Source organism: Teleopsis dalmanni, unplaced genomic scaffold (assembly GCF_002237135.1).
Source record: "Teleopsis dalmanni isolate 2A unplaced genomic scaffold, ASM223713v2 unscaffolded_contig_0080, whole genome shotgun sequence".
Taxonomy (NCBI): domain Eukaryota; kingdom Metazoa; phylum Arthropoda; class Insecta; order Diptera; family Diopsidae; genus Teleopsis; species Teleopsis dalmanni.
In genome coordinates this window covers 1-21623 of record NW_024031462.1, presented here as the reverse complement: position 1 = coordinate 21623, position 21623 = coordinate 1, and the positions used below count along the sequence as shown (strand labels likewise).

At 33.7% G+C, this 21623-nt stretch overlaps 6 protein-coding genes across 6 annotated transcripts; 2 read left to right on the top strand and 4 right to left on the bottom strand.

Annotated features, from left to right (window-relative positions):
- Window positions 1-1406: 1406 nt before the first annotated feature.
- LOC119663018 (histone H4) lies at window positions 1407-1815 on the bottom strand. Its single transcript, XM_038072680.1, has one exon. It carries the CDS (start codon window positions 1773-1775, stop codon window positions 1464-1466), a length of 312 nt encoding a protein of 103 aa, XP_037928608.1. The 5' UTR covers window positions 1776-1815; the 3' UTR covers window positions 1407-1463.
- Window positions 1816-2017: 202 nt separating this feature from the next.
- Window positions 2018-15816, top strand: LOC119663013 (histone H3.v1-like). The gene is made up of 5 exons (XM_038072675.1): window positions 2018-2485; window positions 7545-7560; window positions 8986-9279; window positions 12564-13075; window positions 15376-15816. The coding sequence occupies exons 1-5, from the start codon at window positions 2081-2083 to the stop codon at window positions 15787-15789; spliced, it is 1641 nt and encodes a 546-aa protein (XP_037928603.1). The 5' UTR covers window positions 2018-2080; the 3' UTR covers window positions 15790-15816.
- LOC119663016 (histone H2B) lies at window positions 3628-4062 on the bottom strand. The gene has a single exon (XM_038072678.1). The coding sequence runs from the start codon at window positions 4045-4047 to the stop codon at window positions 3676-3678; it is 372 nt and encodes a 123-aa protein (XP_037928606.1). The 5' UTR covers window positions 4048-4062; the 3' UTR covers window positions 3628-3675.
- Window positions 12519-13264, top strand: LOC119663015 (histone H1-like). The gene has a single exon (XM_038072677.1). The coding sequence runs from the start codon at window positions 12569-12571 to the stop codon at window positions 13247-13249; it is 681 nt and encodes a 226-aa protein (XP_037928605.1). The 5' UTR covers window positions 12519-12568; the 3' UTR covers window positions 13250-13264.
- Window positions 14703-15113, bottom strand: LOC119663017 (histone H4). Its single transcript, XM_038072679.1, has one exon. It carries the CDS (start codon window positions 15071-15073, stop codon window positions 14762-14764), a length of 312 nt encoding a protein of 103 aa, XP_037928607.1. The 5' UTR covers window positions 15074-15113; the 3' UTR covers window positions 14703-14761.
- Window positions 15817-16925: 1109 nt separating the features above from the next.
- Window positions 16926-17367, bottom strand: LOC119663014 (histone H2B). The gene has a single exon (XM_038072676.1). The coding sequence runs from the start codon at window positions 17343-17345 to the stop codon at window positions 16974-16976; it is 372 nt and encodes a 123-aa protein (XP_037928604.1). The 5' UTR covers window positions 17346-17367; the 3' UTR covers window positions 16926-16973.
- Window positions 17368-21623: the final 4256 nt, after the last annotated feature.

Here is a 21623-nt window from a genome sequence, read left to right as displayed (position 1 = left end):
CAAAATATGTGTAAAAAGAAGATAAGAAGATTCATTATTTATTTATTTATTTATTTATTTTATAAAATGTTTTAGTATATGGTATACCTATTGCGTTTATTAATGACCGGTCACTAAAGATTGAATAATCACCTATCGAAGTTAGGAATTCAATCCAACTCAGACTGCAGATACTGTAGAGAAGAGAGAAACTGTATACCATGTGCTTGGGTAGTGTCCACTGATGCACAAACGGAATAAACACCTAGGAGGGTATTTCATGGATCATAAATATTCAAGACTAGGACTTTATATTGTCTTTCATTAAAGAAAACGGACTTGGAGAAACATTCTAACCCGAGTAATGGGCACAATATACCTTGTCATAGTGCACGATCATTTCTTTTAATAATACCTCATGAATAATATGAAGAGATTCTTTTATTCTGTAATGCGCTATAAATTTAATCTCTAATAAGCAAACAAAAATTCTTTATGCATTTAAAAAAATTATATTCTCTTATTTAGACATTATGTGCAATACTTCACATCATTCTTAAGTTAATAAATATTTATCTTATTCTATTATATTTAATATCCAATTATTTATTTATTATAGTAATGACCATAAAATATTATATATCAAAATATGTCATTTATTTGATGAAATACTCACTTGTATATATTTTATTCACTTAATTTCATTTTTAAATTCTATTTTAAATAAATAAAAATAGTGGTTTATGCTAATTTTATTTATTATTATATAATGCTTCTAATTACACTTGTTAATTTATAACTAACACACCACACTCGGTACTCACTTGCAAGACGCTGCAAATTACTTAAAGATAATTTTAAAATATTCTAATTTATTTCAATAACAAGTTCTTTTATTTCTTTTCTTTATATAATATTGTCATAATTCACTTAATTCATATACGAATTTTTTTCACTTTCATTTTCCCCGCAATCATTTTGCTTGTTGAACACTTGGATTTGGATTAAGATTAAGAGTCAGATTCAGTGTGAGATTTGAATTCACTAAAACCACCTCTTAGGAATGAATGGAGAAAATTTTCACACCATTGTGTGGAAACTTCAAACTGCAATATCTAACAGTCCGCAAATTACTTATATACGTCAGTTCTATTTATCTTATTCTATAAAAAAATTGAATGAGAATTATAATTAAGCCCGTAAGAAGCTAGTCCACATATATACTGCTAATGTAACAAAGAAATTGAGAATTATAATAATAAATATTTTGGACTCTGTTAAACTGATCATTTTAATTATCAATTATACTCGACAGACATCAATCGACCAAGCTAATAATAAATTTTATTTTTTTTATAATATTAGAAAAATACCAACACATATATATGTAAATTTATCTCTTTAAGTGTAAGATTATTTGGGTCCTGAAAAGGACCATTGGGCAATATATTATTGCATTATTAAATCAATAATTGATTATTTGCTTAACCTCCAAAACCGTATAAGGTACGGCCTTGTCTCTTTAAAGCATATACGACATCCATGGCTGTAACAGTCTTCCTTTTGGCATGTTCTGTGTATGTAACAGCATCACGGATCACATTTTCCAAAAATACTTTCAATACTCCACGAGTTTCTTCATAAATCAAACCAGAAATACGCTTAACTCCGCCTCGGCGAGCTAAACGTCTGATAGCTGGTTTCGTAATACCTTGGATGTTATCACGAAGAACTTTGCGGTGACGCTTAGCACCACCTTTTCCTAATCCTTTGCCACCTTTACCACGACCTGTCATTTTGTATTTAAATTTTTATAGATATGGTAGAACCGTTCGAATTCAAATTCAAACAATAAATGAAGTGACGACGGATGATTGACGACTATTTATAGAAAACATAAGCACTATGAAAGATATGAAAAAGATTGAGTAAAACAAAACAAAACAAAAGAAAACAAAATAAAAAGAATAAGCAATATGAGAAACAATGAATGTTAAAACATGTGAATAGTTGAAACAGAACATCCAGGTATGATGAGAAAATTGAGCTATTCAATTGCGCTATTTTTTAAAATACCATATTGTAACATATCTCATAAATTATGGCTCGTACAAAGCAAACTGCTCGTAAATCGACTGGTGGTAAGGCACCACGAAAACAATTGGCTACCAAAGCCGCACGTAAAAGTGCACCAGCTACTGGAGGTGTGAAAAAACCACATCGTTATCGTCCAGGAACTGTAGCTTTACGTGAAATTCGTCGCTACCAAAAGAGTACTGAGCTCTTGATTCGCAAATTGCCATTCCAGCGTTTGGTCCGTGAAATTGCACAAGATTTCAAAACTGATTTACGTTTCCAGAGTTCTGCTGTAATGGCTCTTCAAGAAGCTAGCGAAGCATACTTAGTGGGTCTTTTTGAAGATACTAACTTATGCGCAATTCATGCCAAACGCGTTACAATTATGCCAAAAGATATTCAATTGGCTAGACGTATTCGTGGAGAACGTGCTTAAGATTGGAAGCAATATAATTTTATAAATATACAAAAATCGGTCCTTTTCAGGACCAAAATTATATAAAGAAAAGAGATAAATAAATGACATGACTTATCCAGGGTTTGAAATTGCTTAACTATTTTCAATTGCTTATTTTTGACTACGAAAATAAAATAAGCAAAATGTAAATGCAATTGTTGCATAGTAAGTTTATTCAAAGAAAAGAGATAATGATAAATTATATCATATAGATGTAGTATAGACATTGCTATTAGAAGTAGCATAACATATATTAATATGTATAATATTAGCATCATATGTATACTATTATTAGTATCATATAGTGTATCATTAGACATAGAATGTTTCACGTCATAACATTTAATTGAATCAATATATTTTATTTTTCTTTTGCTGTAAGCAGAAAGCATCAGAAGCCATAATGTAAGACTTGAACTTACTAAAAGAACGCTTAAGGAATGAGTTGTAAAAGAGCTTATCTATCCCATGAAATTGTATGGTATCATAGAATGAATGACAAGGAACAAATACTATATTTATGTTTTCAAATTTAAAGCACGAATGTAAATATAGAATATATCAATTTAAAAGCGATGATAGTACTAAGACTGATGATAAGGATTAAGACTCGTTAATTCAAGAGTTAACTCTATTTAGCAGGTTATATTATCCATGATTAAAAAACTGTAAGATCCTCAAAACCGACAGAAATTAATTTGTTGATTGAATCATTTATTCACTAACAACCAAACGATAGCTGATAATTCATGAAGAGACTGTCAAAGTTTTTTTTTATTTTTTTCTTCTATCAGTAGCCTTTTAAAAGAAATATCAAAAACAAAATATATATCATATTTATATTATTATTATGTTGAGGCTAGTTGAGTCAGTGCACTTGAGCACTTTTACTTTCTATTAACTACGAGGTTTCTTCTTAACCCCTCTTTACGCCTTGTCTGGATTATTGTTTATAACTTTATCAGATCTGCATACCTCCCCGAGGAGCTTGTAACCATTCTGAGATTCAATAACGCGGTGTTGATAAGCCTGTCAGTTTTCGTAAATAATTTCAGGGCTCTATACATATTTATAATATAGATAAATTATCAACTCAATTGAATATTTTTGTGGCCCTGAAAAGGGCCTTTTGAATAAGTGGTGTTTGTTTGATATAACGCAATTTACTTGGAACTAGTATACTTAGTGACAGCTTTTGTTCCTTCACTAACTGCGTGCTTAGCCAGTTCACCGGGAAGTAAAAGACGAACAGCAGTTTGAATCTCCCGACTAGTAATGGTGGAGCGCTTATTGTAGTGTGCTAAGCGCGAAGCCTCAGCAGCAATACGTTCGAATATGTCATTCACGAAGCTGTTCATGATGCTCATGGCTTTCGATGATATACCAGTATCGGGGTGGACTTGCTTTAACACTTTATAAATGTAGATAGCATAGCTCTCCTTCCTCCTGCGCTTCTTCTTCTTATCGTTTTTGGTTATATTTTTCTGAGCCTTTCCATCTTTTTTGGCTGCTTTTCCGCTAGTTTTTGGTGGCATGATTTCTGATTTTAAATTTTAATCGTCGATTTGTTGTTGAAAATTGAGTTCGAGTCGGTAAAAGTTAATACCTTGACTCAATTATAGTGGTAGACATTTCTAGATTATGTCCACTGGGTAAATGACGAGTGCTCAATTAATTTTATTGTTTAGTTTAGTTAATAATGGTACGGATGTCCGCGTATCTTCCTGTAGTGTGAATAGGTTGTTGGTGTAGATTTTGCAATAAAGTGTTGTCATGTGCATCTATTGATTTGAATAATTTGAGAGCCCTGTCTTTAATGTATAGTTTGATAGGTGTGATTTTTAGATCCCTTTGAATATCGACATTTCTTATGTACCAGGGAATGTTAAATATTTTTTTAATGGCTATATTTTGACATGTTTGAAGTTTGTTGAAGTTAGTTTTTGAAGTTTTGGAGAAAGCAATGAAGCCATATGATAGCGCCGGACGCATTATCTGGGTATAAAGCAACTTTTTATTTATGATACTTAGAGCCTTGTTTTTGTAGAGCGGTCGTAAATGGTTTAGCATTGTGTTGATTTTATTTCTTAGATTGTATATGTGCGTGCTCCATTGGAATTTCTTGTCAAATGTAATCCCCAGGTATTTGATGTGGTCTTCCCAGTCTATATCGGTGTCATTTACTTTTAATTTTGGTGGATATTGCCACCGTTTTCTGGTTATGAAAATTGCCTTCGTTTTATCGTTATTAATTTTAATTTTCCATTTTTGGAAGTAAGAAGTGACACAGTCAACATGTTCCTGTAATGTGTTACTGACGTTTAAAGTATTTTTATCAGCATAGAATATACAGGTATCATCTGCATATAGGGCTAGTTTAGATGGTTCTAGCTTTGGAATGTCGGAAGTGAAGAGATTGTATAGGGCTGGAGACAATGGAGAGCCTTGAGGCACCCCTGCTTCAATAAATCTGGGGGTTGATAGATGATTATTGATTTTGACTCTGAATTGTCTTTTATGCATGAAGCTACCAATGATTTTGATGATGTTGAGAGGTAGATTTAGGTCGTACATTTTAGAGATGAGGCCATCGTGCCAAACTTTATCAAACGCTTTCTCAACATCAAATATTATCATGCCCGTCGATTTATTTTCTCTAAGTGCAGATTGGATGTATTGTGTCACTCTTGCCAGTTGTAGATCGGTCGAATGGTTGGCTTTGAAGCCGAATTGTTCGTCCGGTATAAGTTTTAGGCGATTTGTTTCGGTCTGCAGTCTATTTAGAATGACTCTTTCAGCTAGTTTCCCCATAACTGGAAGTAGGCTGATAGGTCGCCAGTTTTGCGGGAATGTGTGGTTCTTGTTGGGTTTCGGGAGCACAATTACTAATGCTTCTTTCCATTTATCTGGAAATTTACCTAACTGTAGCATGGCATTGATTATATTATTAATTATGATGATTGATGCTACAGGCAGATTTTTGATACAGCGGTTACTAATTTTATCAGCACCTGGAGCCGATTTTGTTTTGATAGAGTAGATAATGGCTTGCAGTTCTTCGACGCTGCACGGCGAGATAGGTGAATCAGGGATTCTGCTCAAAATGGCTTCCGCTCTTTCTCCAATTAATTCTTCTTCGTCTACATCATCAGAAATGTCATGGTTATCTAAGAATTGTGACTCGAGGGAGTTTGCAAATTCTTCGGCTTTATCCTCATCAGCGAATTTGAGCCCATTGGGACCGTGTATTGGTGGAATTTGAATCTTGTTTTTCAGTCTGAAATATTTGCTGATATTCCAGAAGGCTTTATCACCAGTTTCGAAGCTCATTAGAAATTCGTTCCATTTGTGGTTTTTGAATTCGCGAACCAATTTTCTTATGACATTGGTTTGAAGGTTTGCTGCTCTCTTCAGTGCGGGGTCGTTTGTTCGAAGGGCCCTTTTTCGTAGTCTATTTTTGTTTTTAATTAGGTTTCTAATGAACCTTGGGAGTATAAAATAGTTCTTGGCGCTGATGGATTTTATGGATGAGTTATTGGAGATTGAGTCTTGGATTTTTGAAGTGACTATTTCTATGGTGTTATTAAGGTCTTCTATTGAGTTTATGGGGCTATTGAGGGAATAGTTTTCCATTTCATGACGGAATTGAGTCCAGTTTGTCATCGTTATCACTGGGGGTGGAGATTCGAAAAACATGTTTTCAATAAAGAACAGAACCGGCTTATGATCTGAGTTTAACTCCTCCAGTACTTCGATATGACAATTAGCATCCAAAGATCTTGAAATACCGATGTCAAGTATTCGGGAGGCCCCGTGGCAAAAGTGTGTAGGCTCTGTTGGGCAATGTAATGTTAGTGCCTGTTCTGTGATTAAATTATCTATCTCTCTTCCTGCTCTGTTTGTGCTTCTTTCTCCCCAATCTCTATTGTAAGCGTTGAGGTCGCCCGCAACAAACGTGGGTTCGTCCACATCTAGTAATGAGGATAGATCATTTAGGTACGTGCTGTTGGTTGGTGCTTTATAAACAGAAGATAATTTTAATTGAAAGTTATCTGAGATTATCTTGATAGTGGTAGCTTCAAGAGAGTTTAGATTATTGGTGATGAGATGATGATTGATCGAGTTTTTAATGATTATAGCGGTGCCTCCACCTTGCCTATTTGTTCTGTCCTCCCTGTATGTTATATAATTAGGGATTTTAAATCTGATCCCTGGTTTTAAAAACGTTTCTTGGACCAGGAGAACGTCGATCTTGTGTTCGTGAAGGAAGTGAATTACTTCATCTTTTTGGTTAAAGATGGAATTGGCGTTCCAAGAAACTATTTTAAGATTGAGTGTTGTACTTGTCATTAGTTGGAATTTGGCATTATATGGTGAACCATATACTGGATCATGTTTTGCATCATATAATTGAATTGTTCTTGCATATTAGCAAAAAATTTCTCGAATTGAGCAGCTGGGAGAATAGGGTTTGAAGTTTTTTGTTGTGAAGAAACTTTGGGCTTGGCAATGCTTGCGTATGAAGCCGCAGGTGTCACCTTTGTGTTTATATTGTTGGGCAGGTGGACTTGTTCCTTGATTGTGATCTTCTTGGAGAAGTTGCGAGGATTTTGAGGACAACCCCCATAGCTGGCTGGATGGTCTCCTTTACAGTTAACGCATTTTGGCGTGGCCTCTTTAGGTTTTTTGCATTGTGAATGATGGTGCGAGCTATCGCATTTGACGCACTTGGGGATAGCTTTGCAATTGGTCGCCACATGACCGAATTGCTGACAATTGTGGCATTGAGGAGGGCCCTTCAGCGGGCGCTGAGCTTCAATAGTAACTCTCAAGTGGCAGATGGCACTGAGGTTAAAAATGTTTGATTGATCCTTTGGCAAACGTATTTTTATGAGTTTATTATTATTTTGCCTGGTTCGTAGATAGTGGCATTCCAGGATATTGTATCCTTGGAGTTCCAAATCTTCTTGGATCTCTGACGGACTTAATCCTTCTAGGCCCTTTATAATTATATTTAAATTTTTTTCTTCAGAGAGGAAATGCGTGTGGTATTGTGTATGGTTATTGTTGAAAAATCGTGTCATGTTTCTATGGTCCTCAATGGTCTCGGGAGTGATTTGAATGCCCAGATAGACTGATTTGGCTTCTGAGTATTTAATTTTACGAACTTCAAGTTCCTTACGGATTGTGTTCCATTTGTTGGATTCACGTAAGGTGATTGGTACTACTTTTGGGATTTTCTTGTCAACCGTCTTACCTGCATCATTTTGAAGCTGTTCATCTTGCTGAGATTTCGGATGCTGTTGTTGATGTATGACTTGATCGTTCGACTGCTGAATAGTCTGTTGATGCTGCTGATGATATTGTTGTTGTGACTGTTTGGGTTGCTGCTGTTGAATTGCGACTTGTTGTTGTTGTTTTAGTTGTTTAATTTGGCGTTTGGATTTTACGTCAATATAACCATCATTAAAATCTTGGTCGCACTCCGAGTCTGGAGAGCTGGAGCCCTCCGGGGGGAGAACTATCTCCTCGTCGTTAGCTGGGGAGGCAATTTCCATTTCATCCTCACTTGGGCCTGCTGAAACGCGAGGGGAACTAGGAAGGGATGGCGGAGACACCTTTTTCCTTTTATTAGAACGGGCGAGCTTGGCCACTAATGTAGCGCTTTGGGCGCTTAGCTGGTTCTCCAATTTGGAACACCGCTCTTGAAGTGTTTGAAATTGTTGAAGCAGTTTTGAGTAATTCTCCTGTAGAAGCTCATTGAACTTTTTTAGTTCAATGAATTCCTCAGTGCGGACTGGATTTGGAGTGCAATGATCTTGGGAAATGCTTGGGGGCACTGGAATAACTTCATTATTTGCCATTTCCATCAAATTGCTAATTACAGATGTGCCTTTCAAACTGTCAATGCACAGTTTAAAAAACACTGAACAGTTTGAAACTCACTGAACAGTTTGACAGTCACTGGAAAATCGATTTTGCACCAACAGTTTGAAAGTCACAAGTGACTCTCAAACTGTTACTTGACCAATGATAGTCAAACTGTAGTATTGGTGGTATTTTATACCAAGTATTTGGAACTTGAGTGCTTGAATACTTGAGTCTAAAGTACTTGAGAGCTTGAGTGCTTGAGCACTTGAGACTTGAGTACTTGGGTATTTGAATTCTTGAAAAGTTGCGCTAATGTAACTTGAAATAGTTGAGTTGAGTTTCTAGTAGTTGAGATTTATAAAAATTGGATCTATTTTTTTTCAATCCTTTTTTCTTTCAATCGTCCAATCGTCGATTTGGGGCAATTTCCGTTTCTATATAAACATTTTTCAAACGAAAGTTTAAAGCAATTTTTTATTTTAAATTGCGTTTAGAAAAAGTATATGAGATAATTTGTCGGCATCATTAAAAAAAAATAGATCCAATTTTTATAAATCTCAACTACTAGAAACTCAACTCAACTATGTCTGGTCGTGGTAAAGGTGGTAAAGTTAAAGGCAAGGCAAAGTCACGATCAAATCGTGCTGGATTACAATTTCCAGTTGGTCGTATTCATCGATTATTGCGTAAAGGCAATTATGCTGAACGCGTTGGTGCAGGTGCTCCAGTCTACTTAGCTGCCGTTATGGAATATTTGGCTGCTGAAGTTCTTGAATTGGCTGGCAATGCAGCACGCGATAATAAGAAGACAAGAATCATTCCTCGTCATTTACAGTTGGCCATACGTAATGATGAAGAATTGAACAAATTATTGTCTGGTGTTACAATTGCACAAGGTGGTGTACTACCAAACATTCAGGCTGTACTTTTGCCAAAGAAAACAGAAAAGAAGGCTTAAATTATTTTATTTTATTTATTAAAATACGAATACATATACGTGGAGAATTAACTATCAATTAATCCGTCCTTTTCAGGACGACAAAATTTATTTTATTAAAGAAAATGTATTTCATTAAATCAATTGATATAAATATTGTACATACTATCATACCTACCCTACTAACTTACACAAGCCATACTTTAAAACACTTAACAATCAATCATTTCTTGCCTCGCCCTTCTGTTCCGTTACATTCCTGGAAGACCTTCATGAAATCGAAATCTTCGAAAATTGTAAATCAGCCTACATAACAGATAAAATACATAGCATTGTTAGTGTATAACTTAACACTGCGTTTTGTTACATAGTAATAATTTTTTTTTTGTTTTTGGGCAGCAGGTATCAACCAGTTTTTATACATACGAGTATGTATGCGTTCCAATTGACTTCCTAGAAATCAGGTTCGCTGTGCCACTATTTTTTAAGAATGCAAGTTTATTATTCAGGGTTAGATAATTGAAGTGTTACCTATTCAAGCGATCACATTATTTTTTTATTGATTCAAATTACAAAAATTTGTGAAAATAATTAAAATTTCACAATCCATTCACTCTAGCTTGATGTGGCCACCTTTTGTCTTGACTATGGCTGTGATCTTCCAGTATTTTGGCCTATTCCTGAATAAAAGCTTTCTTCAGCGTATCGAAACTGGCTTATTTTTTAGTTCTCAACTTGCTCTCCAAATTGGCCCAGCGTAACAACTCCTTTGCTCATTCGAGTTTAACTTTTTGTTGCTTTGGTGCAAGATCTTGTGCCTTGGAACTTTTAAAGCTTTACCTTGAGCTTATTTTGGAAAATGCGTCAGATGCTTCGTTCAGATATTATCGGTTCTTTGGCCATTTGATTAGTACTACGACATGGATTTCGTTTAAGTCGAGCCTTCACTTTCCGAACCATTTTAGGCAATGTTGCTGTTTTTTTTTCGTCCACCACTATAGCATTTGGTGACTCTGCCTGAGCTATTATAACGATTTAAGGTACGATACACAAACATTTTATTCACATTGAGATATTTGAGCTCAAGCACAATAGCTAGTTGTAATTTTCCAACCAAATATAATGCAATCACACTTATTTATTAATTCCATTTCGAATAATATTAGTTCTATAAAACTTAGACGCAAATGCTTGTGGTAATTTGTAAACAATATAAATAGCTGTCATTCATATGAATTTGACGTAGTTGGCAATATCAGTTTGACAAACATATCTCTGTGTAATTTGTAACACTTCAATCGCCTAACCCTTTATATTATTAAGAATTTTTTAATATTTATCATAGATTCGCGTATCAGTAAATAGATACATAAATCTTCGCAGGTAGTATAATCTAAGTTACAATAATATTAATATTATATTTGTTACTAATAAAAATGTACAAAACAAATAACGTTGCCAGGTCAATAGCATAAAGTTTCATAATTACCTTTTTGAAATCAAGAAACTAATAATTTTGTGCCAAATATTTGTATTTATTATTAAATAAATGTGATACAATTATTAAAAAACATTAATATTCATAATATAAAGAAGGAAACATATAAAAAATAATTATTTTTCTTTTAAAAGTTTTAAAATTTATTTATTTATTTACTAAACATCTTATAAAATTTTCAAAATGGTAACACCTAATTTATCTCATTAGAAATTCTGGTATGTACCAACAATCGCTGCCATACCGACATAATTGACTATTTCCCCTAAATATACTCGAACTCGCACACGGCCTAAATGTTTACTATTATTATCATAGTTACTATTTCAATATTTTGGTATTGTAATATTTATTATTATAGATAAATTATTTAAAGGTAGAGTTTTTAAAATTTGTATCTGAATTAGTTTTATAAAATATTCTATATTTTATAAAAGATTTATGGCAGTAGATGGAAAACATCCGAAGCCACTGTGTGAGTCTTGAACCTACTAAAACTAGCTCTTAGGAATGACTATGGAAGATTGCAGCCGCAAGTTTATATATATACTTCAGTATCTATTTAAATGTTATCCATATCCATGTTAGTTTATAAAAAAATTCATCTTAAATTTTAACATTTTATGTCGTATATCACTCCTTATAAAAATGTTAGAATACGCACATCTAATTTTAATTTTATTTTAATTATAAAGTAATAAAAAGAACATTTTTTTTAAATATACATATTTAATAAAATACTTATAATAGTCAAAGTTAAATGATTAAATTATAATTATAAAAGAAAAAGTAAAATGATTTCATTCTTATATATTTTTAATCATGTATGTAGATATAATTTTTTTTTATGAATTCTATTAAGTAGGATACGTACAGTTGTTATATTCGAATGATATTGAAAACTATAAATTTAATTGCTGATATGTTATTAATAACGTTTATATATAATAATTTTTCACATGATTAAAAATTATTTAAAACTTGTAATAAAATTTTAAAAATAATACGTATAGAAAATCTTAAAACATATTTTAAAGTAAACGAATTCAATGTAACATGTTAACATTATGGATGGATATCTAATCTCAAATAGACACTATTTGATATAATTAAAAGTGATAATCTTATATTCTAATTAAAATACAATATATTTATTTATAATTATTTCTATTAGTGCTTTAAAATTTTAAACTTTTATATAAATTGAGTTAATATTTCAAAATAGGATAAAACATAAGCATTCAAAATGTTAAAACTGACGTTTTTATGCATCTCGTGTTTTATTAAATTTGCATTTATAAATATATGAAATATATAAAACCATATATATAATTTAACAGAGAATTGAATAAACTATTTAATAAATAATTTAATATATAAATTATACAAAAGATAACTTTAAAATATTCTAATTTATTAACAAGTTCAACTATAGATTTACAAAATTTAAAGTTTAAACCAATTTTTATATATTTTATATAATTATAATTAGTATAAAAATGAATGTAATAAAATATTCAATATCTTCTTTACTTAATTTGATTTAAATAAATGTGTTTAATTTACTTGGTCTATTTAAAATTAATAATAAATGTTGAAAAATTTTTTCAAACTCAGTAGAAATATGTATTAATGAAAAATTTTTATAAATGCGCTCTTCTCGGCGCTTCGTACAAAGTGAGCTAAGCTACCATAAAAATGCGAAAAAATATTCATAAGTAAGAATATTACGGAATATTAAAAAGCAAATATGTCTGAAGCTGTTGCCGTTGCAAATACAGATTCTCCAAAGGAGGTAACTGCCGTTCCTGAAAAGAAAGTTGCTGTTAAAAAGGCAACAAAAGTAAAAAAACCTTCTGCAGCTCCATCTCATCCATCAACACAACAAATGGTTGATGCATCTATCAAGAACTTGAAGGAACGCAGCGGATCTTCATTGTTGGCAATTAAAAAGTATATAAGTGCCACATATAAATGTGATGCCCAGAAATTGGCTCCATTTATTAAAAAATATTTGAAAACTGCTGTAGCTAATGGCAAATTGATACAAACAAAAGGAAAAGGTGCATCTGGTTCATTTAAATTATCAGCTGCTGCTGCTAAGTCTCCTAAATCGTCTGTCGAGGGTAAGAAAAAGAAGGTGCCATCAGGTGTTACGAAGAAGAAGGTTACTGCATCATCTGCAGGTACTAAAAAGTCAAAGGCAAAGGTATCTGGAGAGAAAAAACCTAAGAAATCTGCGGCAGCTAAGAAGAGTGTTGAAAAGAAAAAAACTGAAAAAGCTAAAGTTAAAAGTGTTAAAAAGATTGGATCTGTTAAGGCTAAGCCAGCTAAACCAAAGTCTACTTCTACAAAAGCTAAAGCGGCCGCAAAACCTAAAAAAACTGCCGTTAAAAAAACATCAGTCAAGAAAACTGCTGCAAAAAAATAATTTTAAAAATCAAACTTTAAATTCATCAAAACAGCCCTTTTTAGGGCTACAAAATATGTGTAAAAAGAAGATAAGAAGATTCATTATTTATTTATTTATTTATTTATTTTATAAAATGTTTTAGTATATGGTATACCTATTGCGTTTATTAATGACCGGTCACTAAAGATTGAATAATCACCTATCGAAGTTAGGAATTCAATCCAACTCAGACTGCAGATACTGTAGAGAAGAGAGAAACTGTATACCATGTGCTTGGGTAGTGTCCACTGATGCACAAACGGAATAAACACCTAGGAGGGTATTTCATGGATCATAAATATTCAAGACTAGGACTTTATATTGTCTTTCATTAAAGAAAACGGACTTGGAGAAACATTCTAACCCGAGTAATGGGCACAATATACCTTGTCATAGTGCACGATCATTTCTTTTAATAATACCTCATGAATAATATGAAGAGATTCTTTTATTCTGTAATGCGCTATAAATTTAATCTCTAATAAGCAAACAAAAATTCTTTATGCATTTAAAAAAATTATATTCTCTTATTTAGACATTATGTGCAATACTTCACATCATTCTTAAGTTAATAAATATTTATCTTATTCTATTATATTTAATATCCAATTATTTATTTATTATAGTAATGACCATAAAATATTATATATCAAAATATGTCATTTATTTGATGAAATACTCACTTGTATATATTTTATTCACTTAATTTCATTTTTAAATTCTATTTTAAATAAATAAAAATAGTGGTTTATGCTAATTTTATTTATTATTATATAATGCTTCTAATTACACTTGTTAATTTATAACTAACACACCACACTCGGTACTCACTTGCAAGACGCTGCAAATTACTTAAAGATAATTTTAAAATATTCTAATTTATTTCAATAACAAGTTCTTTTATTTCTTTTCTTTATATAATATTGTCATAATTCACTTAATTCATATACGAATTTTTTTCACTTTCATTTTCCCCGCAATCATTTTGCTTGTTGAACACTTGGATTTGGATTAAGATTAAGATTCAGATTCAGTGTGAGATTTGAATTCACTAAAACCACCTCTTAGGAATGAATGGAGAAAATTTTCACACCATTGTGTGGAAACTTCAAACTGCAATATCTAACAGTCCGCAAATTACTTATATACGTCAGTTCTATTTATCTTATTCTATAAAAAAATTGAATGAGAATTATAATTAAGCCCGTAAGAAGCTAGTCCACATATATACTGCTAATGTAACAAAGAAATTGAGAATTATAATAATAAATATTTTGGACTCTGTTAAACTGATCATTTTAATTATCAATTATACTCGACAGACATCAATCGATCAAGCTAATAATAAATTTTATTTTTTTTATAATATTAGAAAAATACCAACACATATATATGTAAATTTATCTCTTTAAGTGTAAGATTATTTGGGTCCTGAAAAGGACCATTGGGCAATATATTATTGCATTATTAAATCAATAATTGATTATTTGCTTAACCTCCAAAACCGTATAAGGTACGGCCTTGTCTCTTTAAAGCATATACGACATCCATGGCTGTAACAGTCTTCCTTTTGGCATGTTCTGTGTATGTAACAGCATCACGGATCACATTTTCCAAAAATACTTTCAATACTCCACGAGTTTCTTCATAAATCAAACCAGAAATACGCTTAACTCCGCCTCGGCGAGCTAAACGTCTGATAGCTGGTTTCGTAATACCTTGGATGTTATCACGAAGAACTTTGCGGTGACGCTTAGCACCACCTTTTCCTAATCCTTTGCCACCTTTACCACGACCTGTCATTTTGTATTTAAATTTTTATAGATATGGTAGAACCGTTCGAATTCAAATTCAAACAATAAATGAAGTGACGACGGATGATTGACGACTATTTATAGAAAACATAAGCACTATGAAAGATATGAAAAAGATTGAGTAAAACAAAACAAAACAAAAGAAAACAAAATAAAAAGAATAAGCAATATGAGAAACAATGAATGTTAAAACATGTGAATAGTTGAAACAGAACATCCAGGTATGATGAGAAAATTGAGCTATTCAATTGCGCTATTTTTTAAAATACCATATTGTAACATATCTCATAAATTATGGCTCGTACAAAGCAAACTGCTCGTAAATCGACTGGTGGTAAGGCACCACGAAAACAATTGGCTACCAAAGCCGCACGTAAAAGTGCACCAGCTACTGGAGGTGTGAAAAAACCACATCGTTATCGTCCAGGAACTGTAGCTTTACGTGAAATTCGTCGCTACCAAAAGAGTACTGAGCTCTTGATTCGCAAATTGCCATTCCAGCGTTTGGTCCGTGAAATTGCACAAGATTTCAAAACTGATTTACGTTTCCAGAGTTCTGCTGTAATGGCTCTTCAAGAAGCTAGCGAAGCATACTTAGTGGGTCTTTTTGAAGATACTAACTTATGCGCAATTCATGCCAAACGCGTTACAATTATGCCAAAAGATATTCAATTGGCTAGACGTATTCGTGGAGAACGTGCTTAAGATTGGAAGCAATATAATTTTATAAATATACAAAAATCGGTCCTTTTCAGGACCAAAATTATATAAAGAAAAGAGATAAATAAATGACATGACTTATCCAGGGTTTGAAATTGCTTAACTATTTTCAATTGCTTATTTTTGACTACGAAAATAAAATAAGCAAAATGTAAATGCAATTGTTGCATAGTAAGTTTATTCAAAGAAAAGAGATAATGATAAATTATATCATATAGATGTAGTATAGACATTGCTATTAGAAGTAGCATAACATATATTAATATGTATAATATTAGCATCATATGTATACTATTATTAGTATCATATAGTGTATCATTAGACATAGAATGTTTCACGTCATAACATTTAATTGAATCAATATATTTTATTTTTCTTTTGCTGTAAGCAGAAAGCATCAGAAGCCATAATGTAAGACTTGAACTTACTAAAAGAACGCTTAAGGAATGAGTTGTAAAAGAGCTTATCTATCCCATGAAATTGTATGGTATCATAGAATGAATGACAAGGAACAAATACTATATTTATGTTTTCAAATTTAAAGCACGAATGTAAATATAGAATATATCAATTTAAAAGCGATGATAGTACTAAGACTGATGATAAGGATTAAGACTCGTTAATTCAAGAGTTAACTCTATTTAGCAGGTTATATTATCCATGATTAAAAAACTGTAAGATCCTCAAAACCGACAGAAATTAATTTGTTGATTGAATCATTTATTCACTAACAACCAAACGATAGCTGATAATTCATGAAGAGACTGTCAAAGTTTTTTTTTATTTTTTTCTTCTATCAGTAGCCTTTTAAAAGAAATATCAAAAACAAAATATATATCATATTTATATTATTATTATGTTGAGGCTAGTTGAGTCAGTGCACTTGAGCACTTTTACTTTCTATTAACTACGAGGTTTCTTCTTAACCCCTCTTTACGCCTTGTCTGGATTATTGTTTATAACTTTATCAGATCTGCATACCTCCCCGAGGAGCTTGTAACCATTCTGAGATTCAATAACGCGGTGTTGATAAGCCTGTCAGTTTTCGTAAATAATTTCAGGGCTCTATACATATTTATAATATAGATAAATTATCAACTCAATTGAATATTTTTGTGGCCCTGAAAAGGGCCTTTTGAATAAGTGGTGTTTGTTTGATATAACGCAATTTACTTGGAACTAGTATACTTAGTGACAGCTTTTGTTCCTTCACTAACTGCGTGCTTAGCCAGTTCACCGGGAAGTAAAAGACGAACAGCAGTTTGAATCTCCCGACTAGTAATGGTGGAGCGCTTATTGTAGTGTGCTAAGCGCGAAGCCTCAGCAGCAATACGTTCGAATATGTCATTCACGAAGCTGTTCATGATGCTCATGGCTTTCGATGATATACCAGTATCGGGGTGGACTTGCTTTAACACTTTATAAATGTAGATAGCATAGCTCTCCTTCCTCCTGCGCTTCTTCTTCTTATCGTTTTTGGTTATATTTTTCTGAGCCTTTCCATCTTTTTTGGCTGCTTTTCCGCTAGTTTTTGGTGGCATGATTTCTGATTTTAAATTTTAATCGTCGATTTGGAGCAATTTCCGTTTCTATATAAACATTTTTCAAACGAAAGTTTAAAGCAATTTTTTATTTTAAATTGCGTTTAGAAAAAGTATATGAGATAATTTGTCGGCATCATTAAAAAAAAGGACGATTGGACGATTGAAAGAAAAAAGGATTGAAAAAAAATAGATCCAATTTTTATAAATCTCAACTACTAGAAACTCAACTCAACTATTTCAAGTTACATTAGCGCAACTTTTCAAGAATTCAAATACCCAAGTACTCAAGTCTCAAGTGCTCAAGCACTCAAGCTCTCAAGTACTTTAGACTCAAGTATTCAAGCACTCAAGTTCCAAATACTTGGTATAAAATACCACCAATACTACAGTTTGACTATCATTGGTCAAGTAACAGTTTGAGAGTCACTTGTGACTTTCAAACTGTTGGTGCAAAATCGATTTTCCAGTGACTGTCAAACTGTTCAGTGAGTTTCAAACTGTTCAGTGTTTTTTAAACTGTGCATTGACAGTTTGAAAGGCACATCTGTAATTAGCAATTTGATGGAAATGGCAAATAATGAAGTTATTCCAGTGCCCCCAAGCATTTCCCAAGATCATTGCACTCCAAATCCAGTCCGCACTGAGGAATTCATTGAACTAAAAAAGTTCAATGAGCTTCTACAGGAGAATTACTCAAAACTGCTTCAACAATTTCAAACACTTCAAGAGCGGTGTTCCAAATTGGAGAACCAGCTAAGCGCCCAAAGCGCTACATTAGTGGCCAAGCTCGCCCGTTCTAATAAAAGGAAAAAGGTGTCTCCGCCATCCCTTCCTAGTTCCCCTCGCGTTTCAGCAGGCCCAAGTGAGGATGAAATGGAAATTGCCTCCCCAGCTAACGACGAGGAGATAGTTCTCCCCCCGGAGGGCTCCAGCTCTCCAGACTCGGAGTGCGACCAAGATTTTAATGATGGTTATATTGACGTAAAATCCAAACGCCAAATTAAACAACTAAAACAACAACAACAAGTCGCAATTCAACAGCAGCAACCCAAACAGTCACAACAACAATATCATCAGCAGCATCAACAGACTATTCAGCAGTCGAACGATCAAGTCATACATCAACAACAGCATCCGAAATCTCAGCAAGATGAACAGCTTCAAAATGATGCAGGTAAGACGGTTGACAAGAAAATCCCAAAAGTAGTACCAATCACCTTACGTGAATCCAACAAATGGAACACAATCCGTAAGGAACTTGAAGTTCGTAAAATTAAATACTCAGAAGCCAAATCAGTCTATCTGGGCATTCAAATCACTCCCGAGACCATTGAGGACCATAGAAACATGACACGATTTTTCAACAATAACCATACACAATACCACACGCATTTCCTCTCTGAAGAAAAAAATTTAAATATAATTATAAAGGGCCTAGAAGGATTAAGTCCGTCAGAGATCCAAGAAGATTTGGAACTCCAAGGATACAATATCCTGGAATGCCACTATCTACGAACCAGGCAAAATAATAATAAACTCATAAAAATACGTTTGCCAAAGGATCAATCAAACATTTTTAACCTCAGTGCCATCTGCCACTTGAGAGTTACTATTGAAGCTCAGCGCCCGCTGAAGGGCCCTCCTCAATGCCACAATTGTCAGCAATTCGGTCATGTGGCGACCAATTGCAAAGCTATCCCCAAGTGCGTCAAATGCGATAGCTCGCACCATCATTCACAATGCAAAAAACCTAAAGAGGCCACGCCAAAATGCGTTAACTGTAAAGGAGACCATCCAGCCAGCTATGGGGGTTGTCCTCAAAATCCTCGCAACTTCTCCAAGAAGATCACAATCAAGGAACAAGTCCACCTGCCCAACAATATAAACACAAAGGTGACACCTGCGGCTTCATACGCAAGCATTGCCAAGCCCAAAGTTTCTTCACAACAAAAAACTTCAAACCCTATTCTCCCAGCTGCTCAATTCGAGAAATTTTTTGCTAATATGCAAGAACAATTCAATTATATGATGCAAAACATGATCCAGTATATGGTTCACCATATAATGCCAAATTCCAACTAATGACAAGTACAACACTCAATCTTAAAATAGTTTCTTGGAACGCCAATTCCATCTTTAACCAAAAAGATGAAGTAATTCACTTCCTTCACGAACACAAGATCGACGTTCTCCTGGTCCAAGAAACGTTTTTAAAACCAGGGATCAGATTTAAAATCCCTAATTATATAACATACAGGGAGGACAGAACAAATAGGCAAGGTGGAGGCACCGCTATAATCATTAAAAACTCGATCAATCATCATCTCATCACCAATAATCTAAACTCTCTTGAAGCTACCACTATCAAGATAATCTCAGATAACTTTCAATTAAAATTATCTTCTGTTTATAAAGCACCAACCAACAGCACGTACCTAAATGATCTATCCTCATTACTAGATGTGGACGAACCCACGTTTGTTGCGGGCGACCTCAACGCTTACAATAGAGATTGGGGAGAAAGAAGCACAAACAGAGCAGGAAGAGAGATAGATAATTTAATCACAGAACAGGCACTAACATTACATTGCCCAACAGAGCCTACACACTTTTGCCACGGGGCCTCCCGAATACTTGACATCGGTATTTCAAGATCTTTGGATGCTAATTGTCATATCGAAGTACTGGAGGAGTTAAACTCAGATCATAAGCCGGTTCTGTTCTTTATTGAAAACATGTTTTTCGAATCTCCACCCCCAGTGATAACGATGACAAACTGGACTCAATTCCGTCATGAAATGGAAAACTATTCCCTCAATAGCCCCATAAACTCAATAGAAGACCTTAATAACACCATAGAAATAGTCACTTCAAAAATCCAAGACTCAATCTCCAATAACTCATCCATAAAATCCATCAGCGCCAAGAACTATTTTATACTCCCAAGGTTCATTAGAAACCTAATTAAAAACAAAAATAGACTACGAAAAAGGGCCCTTCGAACAAACGACCCCGCACTGAAGAGAGCAGCAAACCTTCAAACCAATGTCATAAGAAAATTGGTTCGCGAATTCAAAAACCACAAATGGAACGAATTTCTAATGAGCTTCGAAACTGGTGATAAAGCCTTCTGGAATATCAGCAAATATTTCAGACTGAAAAACAAGATTCAAATTCCACCAATACACGGTCCCAATGGGCTCAAATTCGCTGATGAGGATAAAGCCGAAGAATTTGCAAACTCCCTCGAGTCACAATTCTTAGATAACCATGACATTTCTGATGATGTAGACGAAGAAGAATTAATTGGAGAAAGAGCGGAAGCCATTTTGAGCAGAATCCCTGATTCACCTATCTCGCCGTGCAGCGTCGAAGAACTGCAAGCCATTATCTACTCTATCAAAACAAAATCGGCTCCAGGTGCTGATAAAATTAGTAACCGCTGTATCAAAAATCTGCCTGTAGCATCAATCATCATAATTAATAATATAATCAATGCCATGCTACAGTTAGGTAAATTTCCAGATAAATGGAAAGAAGCATTAGTAATTGTGCTCCCGAAACCCAACAAGAACCACACATTCCCGCAAAACTGGCGACCTATCAGCCTACTTCCAGTTATGGGGAAACTAGCTGAAAGAGTCATTCTAAATAGACTGCAGACCGAAACAAATCGCCTAAAACTTATACCGGACGAACAATTCGGCTTCAAAGCCAACCATTCGACCGATCTACAACTGGCAAGAGTGACACAATACATCCAATCTGCACTTAGAGAAAATAAATCGACGGGCATGATAATATTTGATGTTGAGAAAGCGTTTGATAAAGTTTGGCACGATGGCCTCATCTCTAAAATGTACGACCTAAATCTACCTCTCAACATCATCAAAATCATTGGTAGCTTCATGCATAAAAGACAATTCAGAGTCAAAATCAATAATCATCTATCAACCCCCAGATTTATTGAAGCAGGGGTGCCTCAAGGCTCTCCATTGTCTCCAGCCCTATACAATCTCTTCACTTCCGACATTCCAAAGCTAGAACCATCTAAACTAGCCCTATATGCAGATGATACCTGTATATTCTATGCTGATAAAAATACTTTAAACGTCAGTAACACATTACAGGAACATGTTGACTGTGTCACTTCTTACTTCCAAAAATGGAAAATTAAAATTAATAACGATAAAACGAAGGCAATTTTCATAACCAGAAAACGGTGGCAATATCCACCAAAATTAAAAGTAAATGACACCGATATAGACTGGGAAG

Bases quoted from the DNA above. Each gene is read 5' to 3' on its own strand.
- LOC119663018 (XM_038072680.1), bottom strand. From the start codon at position 1,775: ATGACAGGTCGTGGTAAAGGTGGCAAAGGATTAGGAAAAGGTGGTGCT.
- LOC119663013 (XM_038072675.1), top strand. From the start codon at position 2,081: ATGGCTCGTACAAAGCAAACTGCTCGTAAATCGACTGGTGGTAAGGCA. The intron at 9,280-12,563 runs GTGGTGTACTAC...AATATTAAAAAG, and splicing joins TGGTGTTACAATTGCACAAG to CAAATATGTCTGAAGCTGTT. The intron at 13,076-15,375 runs GTTGAAAAGAAA...CATATCTCATAA, and splicing joins CTGCGGCAGCTAAGAAGAGT to ATTATGGCTCGTACAAAGCA.
- LOC119663016 (XM_038072678.1), bottom strand. From the start codon at position 4,047: ATGCCACCAAAAACTAGCGGAAAAGCAGCCAAAAAAGATGGAAAGGCT.
- LOC119663015 (XM_038072677.1), top strand. From the start codon at position 12,569: ATGTCTGAAGCTGTTGCCGTTGCAAATACAGATTCTCCAAAGGAGGTA.
- LOC119663017 (XM_038072679.1), bottom strand. From the start codon at position 15,073: ATGACAGGTCGTGGTAAAGGTGGCAAAGGATTAGGAAAAGGTGGTGCT.
- LOC119663014 (XM_038072676.1), bottom strand. From the start codon at position 17,345: ATGCCACCAAAAACTAGCGGAAAAGCAGCCAAAAAAGATGGAAAGGCT.